Source organism: Halichoerus grypus, chromosome 4 (assembly GCF_964656455.1).
Source record: "Halichoerus grypus chromosome 4, mHalGry1.hap1.1, whole genome shotgun sequence".
NCBI lineage: Eukaryota > Metazoa > Chordata > Mammalia > Carnivora > Phocidae > Halichoerus > Halichoerus grypus.
In genome coordinates, this window is record NC_135715.1 from 32,979,085 (window position 1) to 33,004,752 (window position 25,668).

General features: G+C 39.5%; 1 protein-coding gene across 3 annotated transcripts in view; it reads left to right on the forward strand.

Annotated features, from left to right (window-relative positions):
• The window catches only part of KLF12 (KLF transcription factor 12), a 575,200-nt gene extending 565,171 nt beyond the window's left edge, over window positions 1-10,029 (forward strand). For all 3 annotated transcript variants that reach the window (XM_078070259.1, XM_078070258.1, XM_078070260.1), the window contains one exon: window positions 208-10,029. In XM_078070259.1, the coding sequence (XP_077926385.1) occupies window positions 208-389 (182 nt within the window). In that variant the 3' untranslated portion in view covers window positions 390-10,029. The remainder of the gene's footprint in view (window positions 1-207) is intronic.
• Window positions 10,030-25,668: the final 15,639 nt, after the last annotated feature.

The window sequence follows — 25,668 nt, forward strand, 5'->3', positions numbered from 1 at the left end:
AACAGGAGAGACGAGATCGAACGCCCCCCTCCCTCCCCCCCGACCTGACTGACCCCCAGCCCGCCGGCGGGATGGTAAGGTTTCCCGACCAAAGACGACCACACGGAACACCCGCTGAGCGCAGCCAGTCTCCCCACACGTAGCGCTGGCTTGGTTATTATGGGAAAGTGACGGAGCACCAAAAGCGTGTGTCCCTTTTTCTTCCAGGAGAGAAACCCTACAAGTGCACCTGGGAAGGCTGCACGTGGAAGTTCGCTCGCTCGGACGAACTGACAAGGCATTACCGCAAACACACGGGAGTGAAGCCATTCAAGTGCGCGGACTGTGACCGCAGCTTTTCCCGGTCAGATCATTTGGCACTGCACCGCCGAAGGCACATGCTGGTGTGAGGACTGCTACCTGTCCAGCTAAGCGGAAGAGCTGGATCTCTTAGCGGCACCCCCTTCAGCAGGGCTGAACCCCCTCCACAGTGTTAACACGAAAGGGCATCACCATCCCACGATGTCTGAAACCAGAGCAGGAAAAAGAAGGAACCCTTCTCCTTCCGGTCTGAAGGTAACCCCCATCACGACTCCACGAGAAACCCGTCTTCGCGCTGGCCTGGGAGATCCGTGACCCAAACGCTGAAGAGACAGGCATTGTCTCCCGAGCCGTGTACTCTGCCATTTCAAGGTGTTTGTAGCTTGGACCAGTTTTCTGAGCTGTCAGATATTTTGTTATTGATCCCTTAAAGGTCATCTACCACCAACCGATGGCTAGAGCAGGACCTTTCAAATTGGGATTCTTCTCCCGTCATCCCCCCTCCCCCCCTTTTTACTGAAATTTTAGTTACTGTCTCGGTAAGATAGAACACACATCCAGTCTGTTACCAGCGAGCAGCACGAACGTAGAGAAGGAGCAGCCTGTTGGAGAGTTCCATTCCCTGAAAAGGGGCACTCAGGCGGCCCTTGGCCACAGTGTGACGGCATTCTAGATAGCACCACCCGCCACTTGTCATTATGCCATGCCCTGAAGAGAAACCGACATTGAATCTTTCATTTGTTTGTCGTTGATTGTTTTCGTTTTGTTCTGATTCTGTTTTGTTCATCTGTTCGAGCAGAGGGGCAGCGACATTTCAGGTGGAGCGTAGTCCCGGTGTCTGCCCTGGCGTGGACCGGCACAGAGGTGTTCTGTAGTTGAATAGGAAGAGCCTGGCTAAAGAAACTGCTGCCCCACTTCAAATCGCAGTGTTCTGTCCCCTAGGCATCATCTCTTCCTGCCCCTAGTATTTGATTACAAGGAATCAGGGGGGAAAAAAAAAAACTTTCTTAGACACACTGGCACCAAGGTAAGAGGTGGGGCTGCTCAGGCGAAGTCAGTGAACATGAAAAATCAGACAAAGCAGAGATGGAATAATGCGCCTCTTGAGGAGAAAAGCAATAACGAATAAAAGGACTTTCCTACAATAACTTCACTGAGGACTCACGTTACCAATTTTCATACCTACTAAAAGGGATTGTAAAAAACACCCCAGCATTTTAGAGGTCTTGGTTACATTGACAGCACTGAGGTAATCTTTCTGCTGTTTGTTGTCCTGCTTGGTTGAGTACCACAATTAAAGATTATGCTCCCCTTTTCTTGTTTGAAAACAGTTATTTGGTGACCAGAAGGGCCAAGGAGGCATAGCAGGGAATTAACCCCTGGGTTAGTGGGTCAGTTCTCCTTGGAACTGAGTCAGTGGAAAGGGAGTGCTCCCCGAGGAAAGCCTAACATGGTGCTAATTTCCTCACTTGGAGAGCCAAGGCTAAGTGACTCTCCATTAGGTTCTTCTATACAGATTTCATTTTCTAAACTGTATCAGACCCCAGGGGTTCTGCATTGGCATGGACAGGGATGTTGAACCCACTCATCCTGTGCTGAGGGTGAGGGGAGATCACAGTCCCGTCAACCCCCTAAAATTGTGAGCCTTTCTTGCAACTAGCGAAGTATACAGTAAACAAAGCAATACATCACCAACAGGCATTCTTTCAGAAAAATTATCATATTTTTTCCCCACTAAAAGCTGTTTTTTTTTTTTCAGCTTTATGTGGCTAAGGGGCTTGGTGATGTTTTTTTGTTACTGTTGTTGTTGTTGTTGTTAAGATTTTTTATAGTTTAGATATAAAGGGTTACCAGCATAGACCTTTGCAATATATTTTAATTACAAACACTTGATTTGGGGAATTGCACAAATTAACCTCACAATATTCCTAGCTCATTTTTAAATGTTTGAACATTCTGAAATAATTTCCAGCGGCAGAACTGTCCTTTTTAGGATCATCTCCTCATTCAGAGAATCTTATTCTGATGAGGCAAGGAACGATAAAACATTGAAACAAGGACAGTTCATGTTGGATGGTATTAGAAGGAATTGTTTTAAATGTTCAAGCAACAGCATAATGATGTTCAGGTCAAATTCTATCTTCAAAATTATGTGCTCTGCATTTTCTGCCAGGTCTGAAAAACTCATCAGGCAATTTCCCTCGAACAAGGGCTTCGATTCTATTGATAAATAACTTCTTTTGCTACACAGTCTACTCCCCACCAAGCACTGTTGTTTTTTTTTTTTTTTGTGGGTTTTGGGTTTTTTTTTGTTTTTTGGTTTTTGGTTTTTGTTTTTTGTTTTTTTTTTTTACCACCTGGAAAGTTTTCTGTCTGTACTGTATACAGTTCCTACTTCTCATTGCCTGTGACCATTGTGGGTAGAAAAGGGTTTCTTGCTACACGCCAGCGTTGGTTCCTAGTCAGTCGCAAGGAACACGGAGAGTGGCCAACACGGCCGTGCCGCCCTCCCTGCTAGTCCTGGAACCCGGTTGGCAGTTAGTAGGTGAATCACCCAGCTGCAGTGTAGACTTGATTTCATTCTGCCTGCCTTCAGAAGATGGGCCAATCTCTTCTCTGCGCAGAGATGTCTTGAGAGTGTTACAGGTAGAAATGGTTTTTAGAATTCATAGAACTGACAGGCAGTGGGAGCTTCCTGAGTGACAGCTTGATTTAAATTTAGCACAGAACTAAATAGGCTGCTCCTCTCTGATCACATAGGAAAGGTTCAGGGAAGTGAGCTTTTTCTCCTCACCCTCGGAAAGTGGAAACCAGACTGAGATGGTAAGTTAGCCGCTAAAACCTGTCAGTGTTACGCCATCCCCACCCCCCGCCCCGACATGCTCGATACTTCTAAAGAAGGATCCAAGCACAAACAGTGAGTGAGTGAGTTGCCGATCTCACCCCAGGACTGAAACGTACCCAGGGCTCGTCCTGGAACATAGCAAATTCTCCCTGGTGAGTTTTCTACTCCTGTTTCCCCACGGAAAGGAAAGCGGTTGGGGAGAGAAGGAATTGGGTTTTTAGGGAGGAATATCTTCAGGCATGGAGAAGCCTCCTCCATTTCATCTGTGTCCATTCTAGCCTCTTTTGAAAAGCACAGTAGTAGATGATGAACACCAGAAAAGGCGCAGAATCCACAGGACTTGTCCGTCCCCTGATTAGAAGCATTCTTTGCTTTTAACTTTGGAGCTGTTCAACTCGCAGTTGGACGTGTGTGCGTGTCTGAGAACTTCTCCGCAGACAGCGTAATGGCTTGAGAAGCGACGGTAGGCCTGGCGATCTCGTGCATTGTAGAGAAGGAGTTCAAGGGAGTTAGCGTTCTTTGAAAAGTTATGAGTTACTCTGAGGTTCTAATAGATTCCCTTCTGACCTTAAGTTGTTCGGAAGCAGATTCAGTCTTCCCCATCCACCTCCAGCCCCATCCTGTCAGTTATGTGCGGACTCTGAGAAGCCTGCTTGATAACTTGTCTTAAGTTCTATTAAGACGTTTAGACTGACCTTCCTAATGGCTTTCCCATAAAGAAGATACTACTGCCTGGCATCACTTCGACAAAACACTATAGGACATTTATTTTCAAAAGCAGTGGAATAACAGTAACACAAACCACATTTTTTAAAAGAGCACTTTTTATTCACTTGAAAGTTTAAATGGAAAATAGGAGGAGGATTGTGGGGGGAAAGAACTTACGAGATGCTACAGCGTTTACAAATGCCAGTTCTAGGTGATTAGAAAGGCCATTCTCCTTGTGGTTGAAATTTGGAATAGCTTATACCAAGATTGTGTTCCTTTTTATACAACTTTTTTTAACTTCAAATTTTGCCATTTGTGTTTTAAACGTAAATATAATTCTGCACTTTGAAATCAGTTCATTAGAGTGATAACATGTATATGGATAAAGATGCAGTATTCCTTATTCTGTACTTTATTTATTATACTTACCAAAGCTGCAATTGAATAAATCCGGTGAGGTGAGGCCTTCAGATACGCTAATACGCCTTTGTTATGTTGTTATGACTGCTTAGAAATGTAGCCATGATGTGGTTATAAAGGTGTCTTCACACTTACAGCGAGGACTGACAGAATTTAAGCAGTGTTAAGAATACCAGCACCCACCATACGCTGAGTTTTCACGTGAGGGACTGAACGTGAGAGAACTCTCATGGATCATAATAGGCCCGGGAAGCCTTAATACTCATAGTCCATAGTCCAGTCTCAGATTTTGCTCTGTACTCACGCCTGTAAATTGAGGAGGTAAATGTATTCTGTAACTTCATTAACCAAATCTCTTCCTTCAGTTTTTCCGAGGTAGTGCATCTCATTAAAAATAACCTTTCAGTTTGATTTGGTTTTGTCCAGAGAAGGGGTTTGGTAAGTCCTGTCTTCCATATGCGTTTCTCCTTACGCCACGCTGCCTTCCACTCACCCGAGCACATACACACCTGCGTACACAGCAGTCAGTGGGCTAGCAAATATCAACAAAGGACTTTTTTAAAAGAATGAATTTGTAATAATCCATGCTGTCTAGAAATGTAAGTTATTTACCTTATTAGGGAATCAGCTTATGATGCTATATATGACTTTGCCTGCATTTTATAGTTAAGAAGTGTACATAAAACTTTTAAAAATGCTCTATTTTCACAGTTTCATTATAGAGTAATGTCTGTTTAGCAAACCATGTCCATTGGTACTTTATGCTGAATACTGTGCAGTTGCAATAGAAATTCAGATTTTCATAAGAAAATGAAATAGGAGGATACTGCATCTTTAAAAAAAAATAGAGTGAAAATATTTTGCTGTATTCGTAAACATATGTGATAGTGGAAAAGTATTTTCAAACTCGCAAATTTTACAGAGGTTGTAAATAGTTTGATGAAGTATGTTGGGGGAAAAAAGCTTTTAGTTTTCATCACAATAAAAAAAGAAAGAAACTTGTTCAGATATGCCTTGTATATCTTACAATTAGCAATATTGCCATGGGAACTCTGTTCTCCTCTGGCAGAGTGCATTCCTTGTGCTCTGACAGAATGGAGTGGCCACTCGTCTCCATTTAGCCAGGATGGTTTAAAACACAATGAAGTCATTTTAAGTTGCAAACAACTGATTCCAAATTCAAAATATCTTTGCCTGGGAAGGGGGAAATAGCTGCATAGGATTTTACTTGTGCTAAAGAGAAGCATCTAGCAATTGTTCTCTTTTCTCAATTATCTTCCTCCTCGATGAACTAGTTCTTGACGAGAACAAAAAACAAAACAACGGTAAGGTGTTTATTCTTGTTTAATTCCAGAGGGAATGAAGAGTTTTAAGAGTAGCTGCATGTTGACAAGATTAAGTGCTATGGTTATGGCCACATGTTAAATGAATCTATACTGGCAATAGGAATAAGCTAATGCCCATTTTCAGAAATGAATTAAAAGCTGGAAGTGCCTGTCAATAGACATTATGACCAATGAGATATTCCTATACTTTTACACAGCAATAATTCTTCATTACTGGGTTTTTCCTCCACGTTTGGGAAACACACACACACACACACACACACACACAGAATAAATATATGCACATAGTAAACTGAATATGTTCACATAGCCACAAAAAATCTTTTGTGATTTTTAAATATACCTAATCTTGTTTATGTTAGTATTTCTTAATTTAACCTTACTTACAGAATGTAAGAATGCAAATCTGAACATTAAGGTTCTCTTCAACATATACACTCTGGCATATGGCAATTATAATTTTAAGAGAAAAACTTCACGGATTTGTCCCAAACTTGCAAAGCACTCTGCGTGGCTCAAAAAGTTTTGCTCAGTTAACAAAAGCCCAACTTATTTACAGCAAAACACTAGAGAGATTTGTTTGTTCTACTTTGTTTTGTCCACTAATACCAAATGCACAAATTCATCTTTACATTTCTTCTAATATTTTCTGTTATCATACAAGAACCATTTTGGAATGAATAGCCACACTATCATTTCTCCCCTAAAAAGCCTACTGAAGACTGCTGACACTTAGTAAGCCTAGCTTTAACCAAGGTTTACAGTTGGTCCTGGAAATTACCAGATTTACATTCAGAACTTCCCTACTTTTTCCCATAATTATTTTACTGCTAGAAGTGGAGTCATGAATAGAAATATACAATGAGATTATACGAATAGACAAGAGCCCTAGAAATTGTCCAGCCTTACCATCTCAGAGCACAAATCCACCCAAACAAGCTATTGAGGGCTATCAGTCAAATTATATTCTTTCAGAGCCAAACATTTGGTAAGAGCAATTTTAAAAAATATAACTGTGATTAAACACTCAGGCTTTAGACAGTGAAGACTACCACAGTGGACAGTGATCTACGTATTTCTCTAGAACCAGACCACAGGCCTAGAAAACCATCTACTGTTTCCTCCTCTAAGTTTCAGAAAGAATGAAAAGGAGAAGGAAATGTGCCAGGATAGGGTGTAAAAGAGCCAATGAAGTGTCAAAGGAAAGCGGCCGGGTTCTTTAATTTCACCACAGTCAAGTCTTCTGACTGGGCTGTTTTCTGCAAGGTGTCTAGAAGTGCTAAATGGGAAGGTCCAAATTTCAGCAAACCATGAAAACAACAGCTATCCTTTCTTAAATCCTTACTCTATACCAAGCATTCTACTAGGCCACTTTGGGACCCATTGCCTCTCACCCATAAACAGGTCTACATTTTATAGTTGGGAACCCGAGGCACAGAGAGAGTTGGCTGAGTTGTTGGCAAACACAGAAACAGTGAAGAGCGAGCGGGAAGGTGAAGAAGCTACGTATCTCTGAATCTGAAGCCTGTATTCTTCCCCCCTGCACCACACTGCATGTGCCTTCCCAGCTGCCAAGTTGTCATATTTCTAACTGAAGTGGCTTTATGGCTGGGTGGTCCTATTTTCCAAGTACAAGACAGCACATGATAGGACAGTGGTAGCTAAGGTTTGAAATCAGTCTTTTCCTGGAAAGTCATGCATGAAGGATCATTGTAAACAAACAGCAACGACCAGTCTCCCTGAACTTGTCACTTTCCTCCTAAATGTTTGGCCTGGAGATCCCAAATCATGAACACTCTCCCCTGCTGGGTAGCATTTTAGCCAGAGTGGCTTTTCGCCATTCTACGGATTTCTTTGTAGGCATAGTAAAAACCTTTCCACCTGTAGACCTTCTAGAATCTGCTCAAATTGCATTGGAAGTTTTCACCTCCCTCGATGGAGTCGTTACTAACAGACTTGTTAGTCTGGCGGCTGATCTTGGGGTGGCAATCACAAACATTCAGATGCTGAGCAAGGAGAGAGAACGGAGAATGCCTTTTCCGATTTCTCACCTGACAGTAGTACCGCCTTGGAATGTTTTAAATAGTCTTATGAATAATTTGTTTATAGTATTGTTGTTAGTTTAATTGAATTTTGTGTAAGAAGCTGTCCAACATCAGAGGAGTCAACCCCCATCCCTTTTCTGTGTAGAACAAGGTCCCTGACAGCATTGATCCATGGAAATACTAATGGGCTTAGAAAACATTAAGAGAATGTCATTTCTCATGGTGTTTCTTTTTTCTGAAAATGAATCTCCTGAATTATGATCTTTCTCCCTGTTCCTTGGCTAAGGGAAGAGATAAAACCTGCATAAACAAATTCCCTTCCGTGCTGAGAGCAAGTGTTCTGTGTGCACGAGCCACTGTAGGAAGGGCTCTCTTCCCCGTTCATTGGGTTTCACAAGCAACAGTTTCTCAACAACCAAACCACAACTTGAAGTGAGTTGAAAAGAGATGAATAGTGGCAATAGTCACATCAGGACTTTTTTTTTTCTTTCTGGGTTTCATCTCTAGAAATTGTAAATGTTTCAGACAACAGAGTCTGCCCTTTGTGCAAAGCAAGAACCAGTGATTCTGTGTGAATACTATCTTGCTTTTTCCAAAGCAGGCCTACCAAGACTTTCAGAGATTCATTTTTGGTGAGAAATGAGGGTGAAGAGGAGGGTAGGATTTGGGTCAAATTCTAGTCAAAGTGCTCAAGTAATCAAAAAGTAAGACATTTTAGGGACACACCAACATCTTCCCTTTGCTAATTTCGTGCTCCAAAGATACAGCATAAAACATTATAGAAAAATGCTTTTGCCCTACTCGTGTTTCTAATGTTCCCATTGCAGGATTTTGTAATTACAGCAGTATACATTTTGTTCCTCGAACTTCATTACGTTGGATGGGTATTGTTGAACTGGGGCACTGGTGCCTATACTCAAGGCTCTTTCCTATCAACTTGTCTGTCCTCAATTTGTTGTGTTTAAAAATCCATTTAAAAAAAAAATCACCATCCCCCCCCCCCCCCCACGGAATGGTGGCTGTATTGTTTCGTCCATGTCTATGTGGGACACATTGCATCACATGGCAAACCAACTCTCTGTGGATACAAGATAACTACTTACAAAACCAGCTTGAAAACATCGTCTTACGTATTATGTCATCCTGCATCATAATGCAATTATGTGTATCATAACATGCTCATTTAAAAAAAAAAGAGAAACCAGCAAATTCGTGTTTGTCCATTGAAGAATGTACTCAGAACTTTCTGTGTTGTGAAACGATGAGAACAGACCACCTTTAAGATACCCACCTGCCACTTAAAATGACTTAGTTATAATTAGTAGTAGTCTAGACGCTGCTCTTGGCGTGTGGGGGTCAGTTCAAATGTCACGTTCTTCGGAATAAATCTCTCACTCGTATTTGAAAAAAATATATATATGGGAATAAAGAAAAATACCATCTTTGGCCAAATCAAGCAGGCATCTTTTTTCCTTTTCCTTGACACTTCGCTCATTATACGTGATGACTGGATCACAAGATCCATCTGTGGAAAAATACAAAAACGTCCTTTAGTTTACAAAACAGTTATCCGAGGCTCGAAAGCCTCTGAACAGCAAATTGAATAGATGTGCTGCGTCTGATTCACTTAACAGATGTAATTTCACAAAAGACTCTGGGGTCTCTGACCCCAGAGAGTTAGAATGCCCACAGGAGGTCCTACGCATTAAAGGACAAAACCCCCCCAATGATGCTGGCAAGCAAAGGTGTTCATGTCTTAGATCTTCATTTGGTTTTCTGTTCAGAGTTTTAATTGCAAATGAATTTATTTCTCCAGCTTATCTAAAGATCTAATTTCCCAATAGTTTCCTCTGCATTTATATACTCTGTAGCGTTTAGGCAACCCCTGTTATAAGTTTATTAATATTATGTAAGTGTTGTTCTTGTATTTATGTATAGTGTATGTATTGTAAATATACTCAGAGCTTTTTTCCTTTTACTGTAAAATGGTGATTTTTTTTTTTTTTTTGCCCTATGATAATGTAAAGGGAGACCCTCCTAATGAGATTCTCTCAGAGGATGATTATTCCAGTCTATTCTCAGAGATTTAAATGAACAAGTGTTATCGTTTTTAATGGTGTCTCAGACATATTCTGTTGGTGCATTGCTTTTCTGTATTCAACTTTCCTATGAATTGAGCTGTGAACTGAAATAGAGTTTAAACCTTTAACTGTATGCATTTGTATAATTATCTGAATGAAGGCATGAAGGTTAAATAAAGCATTTTGTATGGAACAAAACTCCCTAATTATTACTAAGGCTGACTCAGACACTTTGGAAATCATAGTTATTAACCATTCTAATTAAACCTTTGTTATGAAAAGTTTTACCACTTGTGTATAGTGATTTGAAACACAGAACGAGATATACTGTATTCTCAAAAATGAACAGGGTTTTTATTTCATAACAACTAGCACCTAAAGAAGGATTCCTAACTTAACGTTTTACTGAATATAAAACTAAAAGTGGTCCAGAAATATGAAGTGGTATGAAAAATTGTATCTTTCAGAGCCGAAAATGCAATCTCTCTAATTGAATAAATTATTTTTTTCAGATTTTGTGTATCATCTAAGTACAGAATGATCCATCTAGCACATGCCAAAGCTAGTTTATTTCTGTATATTTTTAAGAAAACTGGATTATGAGGCTTTGAAAATAAGACCATTAATGAGTAGAACATCTTTTGAATAATTGCTAAAATAAGCACTTGAAGAATCTGTTTAAGTATCCTCCTGCATTGTGTCCTTCAATTGAAGATCTTCTAGAAAAATCCATTCTACAATTGGAATGGTAATAAATACTACTAACAATTATATAGAAAGGTGATAGATGATAGATAATTAAAATAATAATAAAATAAAATAATAAAACTTCATAGATGCCAGGCAGTATTCTAAGCATTATATCTGTTTCTTTTAATTCATTATGAAAAATTCTGAGTTAGGTACCATTATTATCCTAATTTTTACAGAGAAAAAGTGAGGCACTGAGTTTAGGCAATTTCCCCAGTCAGTCTGGTTCTAGGATTGGTGTCCTTAGCCACTAAAGGGCTATGGGTTAAGGGGCTGGAGACAGGATGGAAGGTGGGGAGCAGGGGCTGAGGTGGGAGAGAGTTAAGAGCATTGAATATCATAGAAACATTCAACAAATACTTTTGATTACATATGTACACGCAAATATAAAAAACAACAACAACAAAATACTACCCTTCATCTCAGACTCCACAAACCATCGTGGAGTTTAATAACTCATAAAAATCAGAGACTGAAATCATTTTGGGCTCACTTTATTACTGACAGAAATCCATTTCCAAATGAACATGGAGTTCTGCAAAATCGCTCTGTTCCACTCAAACTGTGGAGAGAGCCACAGGGGCATACGTCCCACCCCATCCCCATCCAAACACGCTTCTGCATCAGACGGGAAACTCCGTGCACTGTTGCTCTGACTTTGCCAGACCTGGCTCTTTTGAGCACTCTGAAGGGGTCCTTTCCCAGGGCAGTGATTTTTTCTCCCAGTCAGAGCCTTCTTGGTAGTTCCATGGTGATCACAACCCCAACTTTGCAAAAGAAATCACTCACTAAAAGATTATAAGATTTTTTTTTGAAAACTGAGGCTTAAACCATAAGTACATTTTTACTAAATTATTTGTGAAGATTTTAGTTACACCATGTTAGAAATACTCCATTAAGGCAGAGGCCAATAAATTAGAGGGGTCTATCTTGTTCTACACTGTGGTGAATGAAGCATGGTAGTAACTTGTAAGGGTGAACCTAATTCATTCAATTACTTCATTTTGGGTATGACTTTGTAACAAAACAGTAAGTTGAACATTAAATTTATGTCTTTCGCCTGATTTTCCGAGAGTCCTCTTTAGGCCGTGCTAACAGTCAAACCAGCTCCCTAGTTATGTTTTTTGTTTGTTTTTCAGTTCATCCCAGGAAACTTTATCATAAGAATAGACCAATGAGACAAATCTCACGGAATAAATCACATGATACTGTTTTACTCTCAAGGTAACTTATTTGTTAATATTTCTTCTCCTGAGTGATTCCTGGATACTTCAGTAATAGGTGGGATTATATGGGTGCTAGATAATTCTGTAACTTCCTCAGTCCTCTCCTTTAGTTTGGGTGTTTCATCACAGCTAAGATTTCTAGCCCAAATATTGATGGTTTCATTGTTTCTTACTCTCTGCAATATAACGATTACAAAACAAGAGCATGAAATGGTTAAAAGTACAGAAATGGCAATGTGCTTAGGAGTAGAATACCTTGGGGCTTTATCAAAGAAGAAAAAATATATCAGTGCTAGAACAAAATCATGCTCCCTAAAAAATGATTTTAGTCCCAGATGGCCACTGATGGTTTTCATACCATACAGTGCATTGTCTTCCCACCAAAGTTGCACAGTTTCCTTCTACACAATGAGTTCCTTGTACTTTGTCTGAGTGCTGTCTGGATTTAATATATTTCTCTCCCAGCAGTGTAATAAGTATAATTTACATCACTTCCTGTTTAGTCTAAATTCACCAATGAACGCCTACACAGCTCATACACTTGAGTGATTATCTATTTCTGAAATAAATTACATTCTCCTTGTACAGGACAATTTTTACACAATCTTTTTCTTTTACAGTTTCACTGTGTTAAATTCCTCTGTGTGTGAGAGAGAGAGAGAGAGGGAGAGAGAAAGAGAGAGAGAAAAACTTTTATGAGTCTATAATGACATCAGCAATATTAGACTCAAGCAGGTATGCTAAAAACAGGTTCACGCAGGAATGTCCCAGAATTGCTTAAACACATGGATAGCCATCATGATGCCCCCTTTTATTATAGCTACAGTTTATGTGAATATATTAGAATCTATCACCCTGGAGAGGATTGCAAGGCATTGCAAGTCTGTACCATGAGCTACTGTGATATCCATGTCCCTTGGAGCTTTCAGACTGTACCAAAGATTCAGGTCAGTTCCAGCATCTCGAGAGTGATCTTGCTGTTGCCCCAGACTCCCCTGAACTCTTAAGCTTGATCATAGACCAGGTCCGGAGGTAGATGTGGTCCTACCACACCTCAAGAGAGGTTGATCATCCTCGGGGCCCTTTAAGCTGACATTAGCGTGACCAGTACATTCTGTTGCTGAACTAGGGTCTCTGGGCCCTACTTCACGTTTCATTGCTGATTTGGAGCCATTGATTTGTAATATGTTTAGCATGAATCCACACAGTGACTTAGGCATTGATTGTTGATTCTTTTGTAATATATGTAACAGTATTCTATATCTTAAGTGAACATTTAAGTTATAGTCAATATATCTAAAATAGGTTGGGAAATTTCATAAAGTTTATTTGTTTAGACACTCATGCATGACACATCAATGTTATTATGTTTACTGGTAACAATTTTTACATGCATAAAATAAGGAAAAGCACATTATTTGAGTTATTAGTCTGTGCAGGTATTATACTAATTAATATGACATAAAATTTGTACCTAAGACATAATCTCTAACCAAAAGTAGGATACCTCCTACTAGGGGAGATAAATACACAATTTCTATAGAAAACATAAATGAGGGCCACCTGGGTGACTCAGTGGGTTAAGCATCTGCCTTTGGCTCAGTTCGTGATCCCAGGGTCCTGGGATCAAGCCCCGCATCAGGCTTCCTGTTTCTCCCTCTCCCGCTCCCCCGGCTTGTGCTCTCTCTCTCTCTCTCTCTGTCAAATAAGTAAATGAAATCTTAAAAAAAAAAAAAAAAGAAAGAGAAGAAAAGAAAAAAGAAAAGAAAGAAAAGAAAAGGTAAATGGATTAGCAACGCCGAAACTGGCTACAGTGTCCTGGAGGGCTAAAGGTAGACAGAATCGCTTCTATAACACAGGTAATCAGCTGGGCCTCCATGTTCCCTGAGAGCTATATAGCATGAGGATGCTCCAATCCCTAATTGCATCCATACCAAAGCCCTCCCCAAGATGTCTGTGAACTTTGAGGGTGTATGCAGCACTGGGAGGAAAGGAGGCAGGGCTGCTTGCATTATCACGATCAACTCCGTATCTTGGTTTGGGGATCATTTTAAGGTCTGCTGTGTTTTCTGTCCTGTCAGCCTCTTCCTTGATTTACTACACAAGTGCACACATACACAAACACAAGCATGTGGAAATTGTATATTTATTGTTTGCATACTGAAGCTTTGTGTCCCACTAGTGGCAATTAAATTCATTTAATGGGTCAAGATGAACATTTTCCAAAATTAGGTAAAGGATGAAATGGGATGACATAGGATAGGATGGAATGGAATGGAACGGAATGGAATGGAATGCAAGAGAAGAAAGAGCAGAGAAGATGAAGAGTAGCTTTTGTTTTTGTTATGTATACACGGGCATGAGAGTGAGGAGGCCCAATGTAAAAAGTAAAGTTTGAAAGCCTCTGGTTGACTGGTCAATCTCTCTCCTTTTGTCCTGCAAAACATCTCCCAGGACAAATCCCAGTGTGTTCATTTCTCACACTGAGCAGTGTATCCATTGTGATGATTAATTTTATATGTTAAATTGGCTGGGCTATGGTGCTCAGATATTTGGCCAAACATTATTTGGGTTGTTTCTGTGAAGGTGGGTTTTTTTTGGATAAATTTAACATTTAAAAATGGACTTTGAGTAAAGCAGATTACCCTCCGTAATGTAGATGAGGGGCTTAATAGAACAAAGTCTGCCTGTCCCTAAGAAAGAAGGAATTCTGCCCGTAGACACCCTTGGATTTGAACTGAGTCACTAAATCCCTAGCCTGCCAGGCCACCCCCATCATATTTTGTACTTACCACGCCTCTGCAATCGTGTGAGCCAATTCCTTAAAATAAATTTGTCTATAGATAGAGATATAGAGGCTAGAGATACAGATACACACACACACACACACACACACACACACACACACACACACACACACACACACACACACACACCACCCTGCTGGTTTTGTTTCTCGAGAGAACCCTGGCTAATGCCTCCTATTTGATTGCTCAGGCTAGTTCTCATCTCCCTGACCGAAGGGCCTTACCTTTTCCGCTCTAGGACCAACCCAAATATTTTGCTAAATAAAGGTAGCTCCTTCTTCATGAAAACTCTGCTGCCAGTTACAGTTTGGAATGGAGATAGGAAGGTTATTTCATGAGGGATGTGGCTCGTATCGGATGATGTGTTTGGCGGTAGTATTTCAACTGGCTTAAATCAATTGATTCTCATAACTGGAAGACCACGGTACCATAATCTTTTCAGCATTGATTTATCCCTGAAACTTTTATTTTTTAGTTTTTATTATAGTATATAATTTATTTTATTTTATTATGTTATGTTAATCACCATACATTACATCATTAGTTTTTGATGTAGTGTTCCATGATTCATTGTTTGTGTATAACACCCCAGTGCTCCATGCAGTACGTGCCCTCTTTAATACCCATCACCAGGCGAACCCATCCACCCACCCCCCTCCCCTCTAGAACCCTCAGTTTGTTTCTCAGAGTCCATACTCTCTCATGGTTCGTCTCTCCCTCTGATCTCCCCCCCTTCATTTTTCCCTTCCTACTATCTTCTTTTTTTTTTTTTTTAACATATAATGTATTATTTGTTTCAGAGGTACAGGTCTGTGATTCATCAGTCTTACCCAATTCACAACGCTCACCATAACACATACCCTCCCCAATGTCTATCACCCAGCCACCCCATCCCTCCCACCCCCCACCACTCCAGCAATCCTCAGTTTGTTTCCTGAGATTAAGAATTCCTCATATCAGTGAGATCATATGATACATGTCTTTCTCTGACTGACTTATTTTGCTTAGCATAATACCCTCTAGTTCCATCCACGTCGTTGCAAATGGCAAGATTTCGGGTTTTTTGAATGTTGCATAATATTCCATTGTGTATATATACCACATCTTCTTTATCCATTCATCTGTTGATGGACATCTTGGCTCTTTCCATAGTTTGGCTATTGTGGACATTGCTGCTATAAACATCGGGGTGCAGGTGCCCCTTCGGATCCGTACATTTGTATCTTTGGGGTAAATACCCAGTAGTGCAATTGCTGGGTCGTATGGTAACTCTATTTTCAACTTTTTGAGGAACTCTCTCTGGAAAACAGTATGGAGGTTCCCCTGAAACTTCTGTCATCCTTGTTCCTTTTGGCAGCTTCTACCTCAGGCTGGCTGTGAGATTGTTGCAAAAGTCCCAGGCCTCATACCCATGTACAAGTATAACAGAGGAAAAGAGGGACTTGCTCCCAGAAGCAGCAACAGGAAGGAAAACCTGTAGCAAACCTCTCTTCCTATTTCATTGGTCCAATTCAGAAACAAGCACAGCGCTGAGCCAATCTTTGGCAAGGGAACCCTTAGACAAGGCCGGTTCCCCTGTGCCGCAGGTTGGGGTCAACTCCTCCTAAGGGTCATGAGCTTCATAGGAGAATAAAATGGGTTCAGTGTGACTTGCGGGTTTTAGTCAATTGTTTGTTTTGAAAATTTAAAACCTACAGAAAAGCTCAAAAATACAACAGTGAACATCCATATATCCATCAGCTAGCGCACTGTCTATACACATTTGTTATACACATTGCACTGTTTAAGTGCAAATTGTGGATGTCTTTTAGACTTCTGCCCTGAATATTTCAGCACCTATCCCTTAACAAGGATATCTTCCCATCAGAGTTGTAAAAATGTCTCAATAATGTCCTCTACAGATTTGTAGTTTGGGGATCCAGATCCAGTCAAGGGTCACATAATCACTAGCCTTCCCACCTTCCCTCCCTTTTTCCCCCTATTCTTTTTGTTTTTCTTTATTGTTGTTTTTGTTTGTTTAGTTTTTTGCTTGTTTGTTTTGATGGTGATCTTTCGTGACTGACAGTTTCAAAGAATCTAGGCCAGTTCTTTTGAATTGTCCTTCAATTTAGATGTGTTTCCTTGTGATTAGATTCAGATTAAACATTTGTTAGCAGGGACACTACACAGGTAATGTAAACTCCTTTGTGCATTGCATAGGAGGGATATGGGGCAGGTTTCTCCCATGGTTGGTAATGTGAAATTTGTTCACCATTACAGAAGTTTACTTTATCTTTTTATGTGGGTTTTGTTATATCCTTGAGGCTTTTTTTGGCCCTTGAGGTTGAGTTTACATCCTTAAAAGAGACTCTGCAGAAGTTATTTCATTTTTAAAATAAATATATAATTATTAAAGTAAAGATTCCAAAGCTTAGTTCTACCTTAACCTTTTACTTTAACATCCAAATAATATTATTATATTTATAAATCTAGAAAATGTAACACTTGTTTGTAAGTTGCTCAAGGCAATTAAATCCCTTCGAACATTAAAAACTGAATTTGTAAATTTAATATATATGCTTTCTCTTTTAAGAACTTTAGTGGATGAACAACAAGCCATCCCCAAGAACTACATATTTTCATAAATGTATTAAACTTTAGATATGGTAATTCTTAAATTCTCTAAATGTTCTTATTTTGCATATAAATTTTATAAGATTTCAACTTGAAATTTAAAAAAATTTAAGTCACTGCTTAAATTCCATATTTCCAATTAGATTCATAAGTTTAGTTTCTAGCAGGACATACTCTATTAGTTATTCTCTTAGTTATTACAAGTGTCAAATATGCACAAATTTCTTTTTTTTAAGATTTTATTTATTTGAGAGAGAGAGAATGAGACAGAGATCATGGGCAGGGGGGAAGGGTAGAGGGAGAAGCAGGCTCCCCACTGAGCAGGGAGCATGATGCAGGACTCGATCCCAGGACCCTGGGATCGTGACCTGAGCCGAAGGCAGATGCTTAACTGATGGAGCCACCCAGGTGGCCCTATGCACAAATTTCTTACACAAAAATATTAACACCGTGATTATGATTCTCAAATATTTCTATACTTAATCATAAACTGTCTTGGGGTTAAAAGGCAACAATTAGAACGTTTCAAATAGTTTGGGGATCACCTTCTCAGATGGTTGAAGTTCCATTAGACTAGAGATCTCATTTGAGATACTGATATAGTATTAACATGGATGGGAAACCTATTGGGTTATAAACACGGAGCTCTATTTATAACGTTGAATAAGAAATCTATAACTTGGGCACCTGGGTGGCTCAGTTGGTTAAGCGACTGCCTTCGGCTCAGGTCATGATCCTGGAGTCCCTGGATCGAGTCCCGCATCGGGCTCCCTGCTCGGCGGGGAGCCTGCTTCTCCCTCTGACCCTCCCCCCTCTCATGTGCTCTCTCTCTCTCATTCTCTCTGTCTCAAATAAATAAATAAAATCTTTAAAAAAAAAAAAAGAAATCTATAACTTAGCAAGAGTGATTAACTGGGTGATTATGTACGTCACATCCCTAGGCTGATTTTTTTTTTATTATCTAATTTTTCCATATTCTCAGGGAAGTCTGTACATAGCCATATACACACACATACACTCCCAGTGCAATTCTACTTGATTGGATTTGCATTTACTTGGGTCTTTATACACTGATTATACCCATATAGTCCTAAAGACTTTGGAATATGATGGATTTTTTTTTCTTATAATCATTCCTATCAAGTAGGGTTATAACTCTTGTCAGTATTAAAGTGACCATGTGAACACATAGATCTAAGTCAGTGGTTCTCAATGAGGGGCACAATTTGCACCGCCAAGTGACATTTGTCAATGACTGGAGACATTTCTGATTGTCATGACTGGGACAAGGGGTGCTACTGGCCCAGTGGGTAGAATCCCAAAAATGCTACTAAACATCTGACAACTCTCAGGACAGTCCCCCATAACAAAGGATTCTTCGGTCCAAACTGTCAGGAGTGCTGAGGTTGACAAACTCTGGTCTAAGGTCATGTCAAAGTCATTAGGTTCCCAGGAGCAACCAATATTATTCACTCTAACCTGCAGAAATGGCAGAAGGAGCCATGAACAAAGAACTGATTAGATGGATGGTATTGGGGAGATGGCAAACCCCTGCACTCTTGTGTTCTAACCACAGTCAAACATCTGTACTGGAACGGACCTACCTTCCTATCTCAGACTTTCATGCCTGCATCCATGTCACCCTAGCCTAGAACATTGTTTTCTGTGTGTCCATTTAGTGAATTCTAATGTATTCATTACTTCCCCTATATAATCTCTGAATCTATTACCTATCCGGCTAGGAAATGACTAGCATTTCCTCTTGTGCCTTGAACATACATCGAATATTGCACTTAGAATGCTGTAAATAGCTGGTTACATATCTTCTTCTTAGCTAGATTGTGAGCTGTTTGAGAGCAGAAATTGTGCTTTATTTGTCTTGAATCCATAGAGCCTGGCACGTGGTTAGCCTGGCACTCAATATATATTTGATGGCTACATAAATGATCCAATTTATAGATAGGATTTTAACAAGGAGAATAGAAACAAGGAAATTGAATGGGTACTTTTGAACTAGATCACAGAGGACCATGAAGGCTAAATTCTGGAATTTGGTCTTTATTATTTAGGCAATAGACAGTGAGTGATATTTTTATTTCTAAAATGAATGTACTGGTAAATTTTTTTGAAAGTTAAGTCATATTTTAAATGCACTCTCTTACACACACATGTACACACACACACACACAAATATATTTGATTTTCTTAAAGAAAGAGCATAGTAAAATAACCAATAATTTAAAATTATTCACATCAAAATTACATCAGTAGGAGACTTGTCAAATGTATTCCATAATCTTTCACTGGAACTTCCCTATATATATTGTTTTGGTAATATATGAAATTTTTTAAAATTAGAAATGGACTTTTATCAACAGATCAAAGCACTTCATGGGTAGAGAATATTGTAAAAAGTTCACAAATTATTATAATTACAAGGTACAAATTTACCTGAAAGTTTCAACTCAGACTCTCTGCTAGCGCCCACACTTGTTAGCATTCGATTTCTTTTCACAATTTCAATCCACACAGTCTTATGACAATAAAAAAGCCTTTTTATTTCTGTTACTTTAATACTTTTGCATCTTTCCCAAGAAAATCTTCAAGACAATTCACATGTGGAAAGCGCTAAATTTATTTAGAAATAGCTTTATTAGAAACATAGTCTTTATTTAGAAATAGCTTTCCAGGCACCTGGCTGGCTCAGTTGGTGGGGCATGTGACTCTTGATCTTAGGGTTGTGAATTCAAGCCCCACATTGGGTGTGAGATGACTTAAAAATAAAATCTTTAAAAAATTGTTTTCATTTGATTATTTGCTTATGAGTGGGTTTTAAAAACACATTATATAATAAAGAATTTTGAAACTCAGAATGACAGCTGGTATACAAAATTCACTGCAATCAGAAAATAGTTTTCTTCAAGTTAAAAAAAAGTGTCGACTAAAGCTTTTGCTGAGTGGGTAGAATTGTAGATGAGAAGCTTAATTTTCTAGTCAGAAATGTTGATTTCCGTCAAGTCGTAGCATTCACGGGGCTGGGTAGCTTGCCCCTGTGATAGAAGGCGCCTCTGGAGCGAGAAGGCATGAGCTTACACAGTACTTCCTCACAGCCAAGGCAAGTGAGAACAGGCCGCTTCCTCACACCACTAATTGAGGTTTTCTTTCTTCTTTCTGTATTCGTGTATTTTATTCTAAAATTGTCATTTCCTGTCTTTTGTGAAGGTTTCTGTAACATTGGAATCATTCAGCCCAGATGGGGCCTAAAAATTTTTGCATTTCCTTTTTAAAAATTCATCTTCTACATTGATGTGGCTGCCTTTATCCACATCAAACCGAAATAATAGTCTCTTTTTTACGATGTGTAACTGTGATATATTTATTTACCAATATGTCAACTGCATCGCATGAGGTATTTATTTAGCTTTTGTGCATGCGCAGTGAAATGCAAATCATGGGCTAGTTATTTTCCACCATGACCCTGGAGAGCTACTACTTTGACGGTTTCTTTGCCTTTATCTGGGGACTGTGACTTGTGAAATTCTTGTCACCCTTGCAGGGGAGACGGGTGGCATTTTCTGTGGATTTCTACCTGGTGGAAGGTGTGCCTATTAAAACCTTAAGACATTAAAGATAACAAAGGAAACATTTTTACTTCTTTTCATTGTTTAATCTCTTGGCATTCTGTGTATATAAAGAATATCACTGGACAGAAAGCAGTAATAAAGTCCAGGAGTAGATAAAAGCACAAATAGTGAAACCAAGGTATTTGTAAAGCTCTATAAACCTGTTAACCAGAAGTTGCAGTTTGATCTTTACATACAGCCCAGTCTCAAGGTTAACTGCTCCATAAAGCTTCATGAGGACTGGTGTTTGTATCTCTTCACTTCCTTATCAACTAAAGGACTCCCTCCCATCATATTTCTTCTAGTCATATTCTTTTAAATGTATTATTGAGGAGAGATTCCTCTACCTTAGATTTAAGATAATGTCATCGGCCTGTTGACATCAATTCACAAATAGGACATGTTTGATGTCAGCATAAAGAACATCGCAAGTGGCCTCAGTCGCTTGTTGATAAATGGTGTGGTCATGGCATTTTTGGTTTTATGATGAGAGGAAAAAAAAAACTGTCTGCCAAACATAGAAGTGGATTCTTCTCCCTTGGTGCCAAAGGATCTAGGTAGAAGGTTGTAACTGTGAATGTTTTCAGGTTAGAGGTTAAAAAGGAAACTTTTGATGAAATACATTGGTAGAGCTATAGCCTTAGTCTTTGTTACAGAAGGTTGAAGATATTTAAAGTGTTAGCCCAGTGAAAGAGCATTTGCTTTAAGGCCAGCACAAACTGTTTTTAGATATTGGTTATTCAGTTTACCAGCAGAATGAGGCCTGTAAGTTGCTTGCTGCGGGAGACACGTCTTCACACAGGGGGTGGGAACATGGCCTTCCTCGCCTTGCGAGGTACACAGGGACAGCACAGGCAAAGAGCACAGGGCAGAGCCTGTCCTAAAGTTGGCCCTCAGGAAGGGATTTGCTGTCATTCTTAGCTCCTCAACTCCATAGAGGGAAGGGATTTCCACTTCACTCCGCAGGAGGGAAATTTCAGGAGGATTAGCCCCTGCCATTCTCCACCCTTCCATGTTTCCTCCTCAAAGGAACAGGGGTCACTTGTGTGTTTTGTGAACTCAAGTGAGTGAGCACACAGTGGCTCAATCCCTCTGTCTCAGAACACCCTGCCCTTAGGGCTCCCAGGTTCTTGATCTGATCCAAAGCAGAGATCCTTTCCTCATCATCATGGCCTTACACAGAGTCTGAGGCCATCTCCCTGCCATCTCCAGGAAGGTAAAGGTGATACTTTCCTTTGTGAGTGAGGGCTTTAAAAGTTGGAACAAAGAAGATCATAACTACTAAGTATGAGACAGTACCTGTCTTAACCACACACAGATTAGTAGCTGCTTTGCTGCGGCTCAGCTAAAAATACCCCTGCTAGCCCACCTCCCCAGGAAATATATTCCATATCTGCACACTTACTGTTTGAAATTACACATTAGACTTCATTTATTTGCCTAAGGCTTCTTATCATCACTTACTAAATATGCCAGGAAGGGCCAAAGTGGTAACCTTATCAACAGTCACACCTTGGTATGAAGGAGTCTTTAAATGTATTTAGAAGAGCAGGTTTGAGTTAAGAGAGGAATGAAAATAGTACAAACACTGTCCTCATGTGATTGTGCTCTTTCTGTGATGCTGGTTGTGGTTGTTCGCAGTACTTAGGAGTTACAGAAGTGGCAAGGGGTAAGGAAAAGTGTACAAAGGTTTGTGAGAGAGAGATAAGAGCCCTGGAAAATAATCTTTACCTAGTTTATGGTTTTGCTCAGGGAAATTCGGCCTAAAAAGGAAAGGACATGTTACTCAATTGCGTACTTCCTACTGAGTAGGAGGGATTGTGAAAATACACATTCGTGCACCAGCATTCACACAATCTCATACCCAAGTGGATTATTCCACGTAATACCTGGATGGGAAATGTTCAGAAAAGCAGTTTCCTACAAATTGCTTTATTGAAGGTGTATCTTTTATTTGAGCGTTCTGGGCAAATCAACCCTATATTGATACTAATTTTCACTACTCAGTCTGTTATTCAATTGCGGACTGCGACCAAATGCCTTTTTTTTTTTTTTTTTTTCTTTTTTAAAGCTAATGGGAAAGAGACTAGAAATGCAAAAGCATAGGTTTGGAGAATTGTAGAGTACTTTTTTTTTCCTGTGACCTTCTGTTCTTTCCTCTAGAAGAACTGAATATCTCTCAGGGTGTGGTTGAGAGCAGGTCAAGGCAGCGAAAGGATTAATAAAATTCTTTTTTAATTTGCTAATGCCTTGCCAGGAATATTGACATTAGAAATGTTGCATCACAAAACAGATTTTAGATTATATAAATTATCTATTTATCTATCTATCCCATAAATATATTTATTCTTGTATATGAAGAGTAAACTAATATTCATGAATTTATAAGTAAATTCACTGTGTCCTTCTTAACTTTCTCAACCACTCTGTGTCTGTCATTTGGGAGACAAAATTTTTGTCTCCATCCTTAAAAAAGAATTTCTGTGTGATAATATTAATGATCTGAAATTCAATGGGATGAATTTTAATGCTGTAAACATTCCATGAAAAGTGATGATTTTTTTCAGATATGTAAAGCCCACATTTACTCAGCATATAAATTCCAGTCCTCCCAAATGTCTCTTCTCTGTATTAAAAAGACCCCTAAGCTATATCTAAAGAAAAGTTCCCTCTATTTTCTGACCAGTTTCCTCAAGGACAATAGTCTTTTTCAACTTTTATCCTTTATAAGCACCTTACCCAAAGCCTTAAGCACAGAACTCACTTACAAGCAATAGTTAACATTTCTTGGGCATTTATCAGAGGCCGAGCTCTGCTTGGGGACTTGCATGATTGTTATTTTTATCTGCTTAACAATCTTCCTCCTAATATTATTCTATTTTATACATAAGGCAACTGACATGCACAAAATTTAACAAATTTGTCAAAGGTTGCACAAATAGTAGACAGACCTAGAACTCAAACTCTTGTCTAGACCCCATGTGCTGATGAACTCTCTACTGCAGGTGTTGAGTGATACAATGAACAAAGAAAACACACACGTGCCCACAACATTTTTTCCCCAAAGAAACAAAAAAATATTCACAATAGAGAGGAACGCTCAGGATTCGACCATGCTTGGTGGCAAACCTGAGGCTTACTAGCTGTGGGAGTCTTAGGCAAAAAAATCAGGCTTGCTGATCTTCAGGTTCTTTATCTGTAAAGTGGGGATCAATGCATGCTAACAGCTTCATAGGATGATAGATAGTTTAATAAAATATGATACCTGAAGTTTGAGGTTCTGCTCCTTTTCTCATTTCACTCCCTTTTACCCTCCACATCCATGCCGAGGTACTTACTTCTCTGTGGCTCTAATAAAAGTAGAGGGCACCATTTGGGGTCTTGCTTTTTTGTTTGAAATATCTGCTCTTTTATTTGCAATGTGAGAAGCCATTTCTTGTTTCAAGACAATGGAGTTTTTAAAAAATATTTTGAAATACGTTGGTACACACTTGCCAAAGCTTGCCATCCCTCTCTTGTTTTAGATTAGTTCCTGATTTTTACCAATGACCTTTTATTCAACAGAGGAGTGAATAAGCCCTGGACTTTCCCAGATTAAAGATACACATAAACCTGGAAGCAGCCGCCACAAAATATCACTGTGTAAACATGATAAAATGCAGAAGTAGATCATTTACATTCAATGAGTAACAAGGTATTTGCAGGAATTAGCTGTCCTTGACCAGCTCAATTCTGTTCATACAGCTTATGCTTTCACTTTATTGATGCCTATAAATGAACATTTCTTGTCTTAATGTATCCTCGTTCAGCACTTGGCACACAAAGGGCCCTATTTTATAGCTGGGAACTACACCCCAACCTGCAGGGAAATTGCCCGGCTCCTTTCCTCTTGCTCAGGTTGGTGTCTGCTGTGGAGGTTGACATCCTGGGACTTTCAATTAGAATCAAGAATTTGTTGCTTGTGAGCCAGTTATCCACAAATTAGCCCTCCCATCCTTCTGTCCCTTCCAACCGTATTTTGGGGGGTTTTCATCACTTTGCCATGCACCTATTGTTCTGGAGCAAGAAGTGAAACGAATATCTATAAGAGCATAGGTTTGTGAGAATGACGGGGGAGGGGTAGGTGTGAGACAGTTTCTGTTTTTGCTCCTGGATAATCAGAAGTTAAACATAAAATGCAAAGAACCCAAGGAGACCAAGCTGATATTTTGAGAATAATCTGATCAACAAAGACACCAAAAAAAAACAGCAAAGAGTTTGGGGCCAAACTCTACTCACAAGTCTAAGTAGAATTTAGAAATACTCTATTAGCTCTTACTTCCACACATGGAGCACTTATTAGGTGCCAAGCATTGTGCTACATGCCTGAAAAATATCGTGTCATTGAAGCCCTATGTATCCCTGTGAGGCAGACATTACTACGTGCTCCTTAGAGGTAAGGACCCTGAGGCTAAACGAAGTCAGGGAGCTGAGGAGAGACACACAATGAGTAAGTGGCACATCTGGAATTGTCTGCCCCCAACCCAGGCTCTTAACCACACCGATACTATATATAGTCATCAGGTAATCCAGTCTTAGTCAGAACCCACATCCTGGCCCCAGTGAAAAGTCACCCAATTTACACAATGTGCAGCCGTCATACAGCAAATAATTGATGGCATTATCCAAGTTTCCCTAGTTTTATTTTCCCCTCATTTTCCTATATTTATAACATTTTTCTGGTTTTACTTGGGGGCTTTTCAATGAAAAAAGTTCCTTAAAGAAGCAAAGATTAAAAAATCCAGGAAGTATTTTTTGAGGGGCGATGATACTCACCAAGAAAATAGAAGACACGATTCCTGTCCTAGTGCATTTATTCAACAAATGCTTACTGAGTCCCCTTTTTTTGGTGCCAGGTCTTGTTA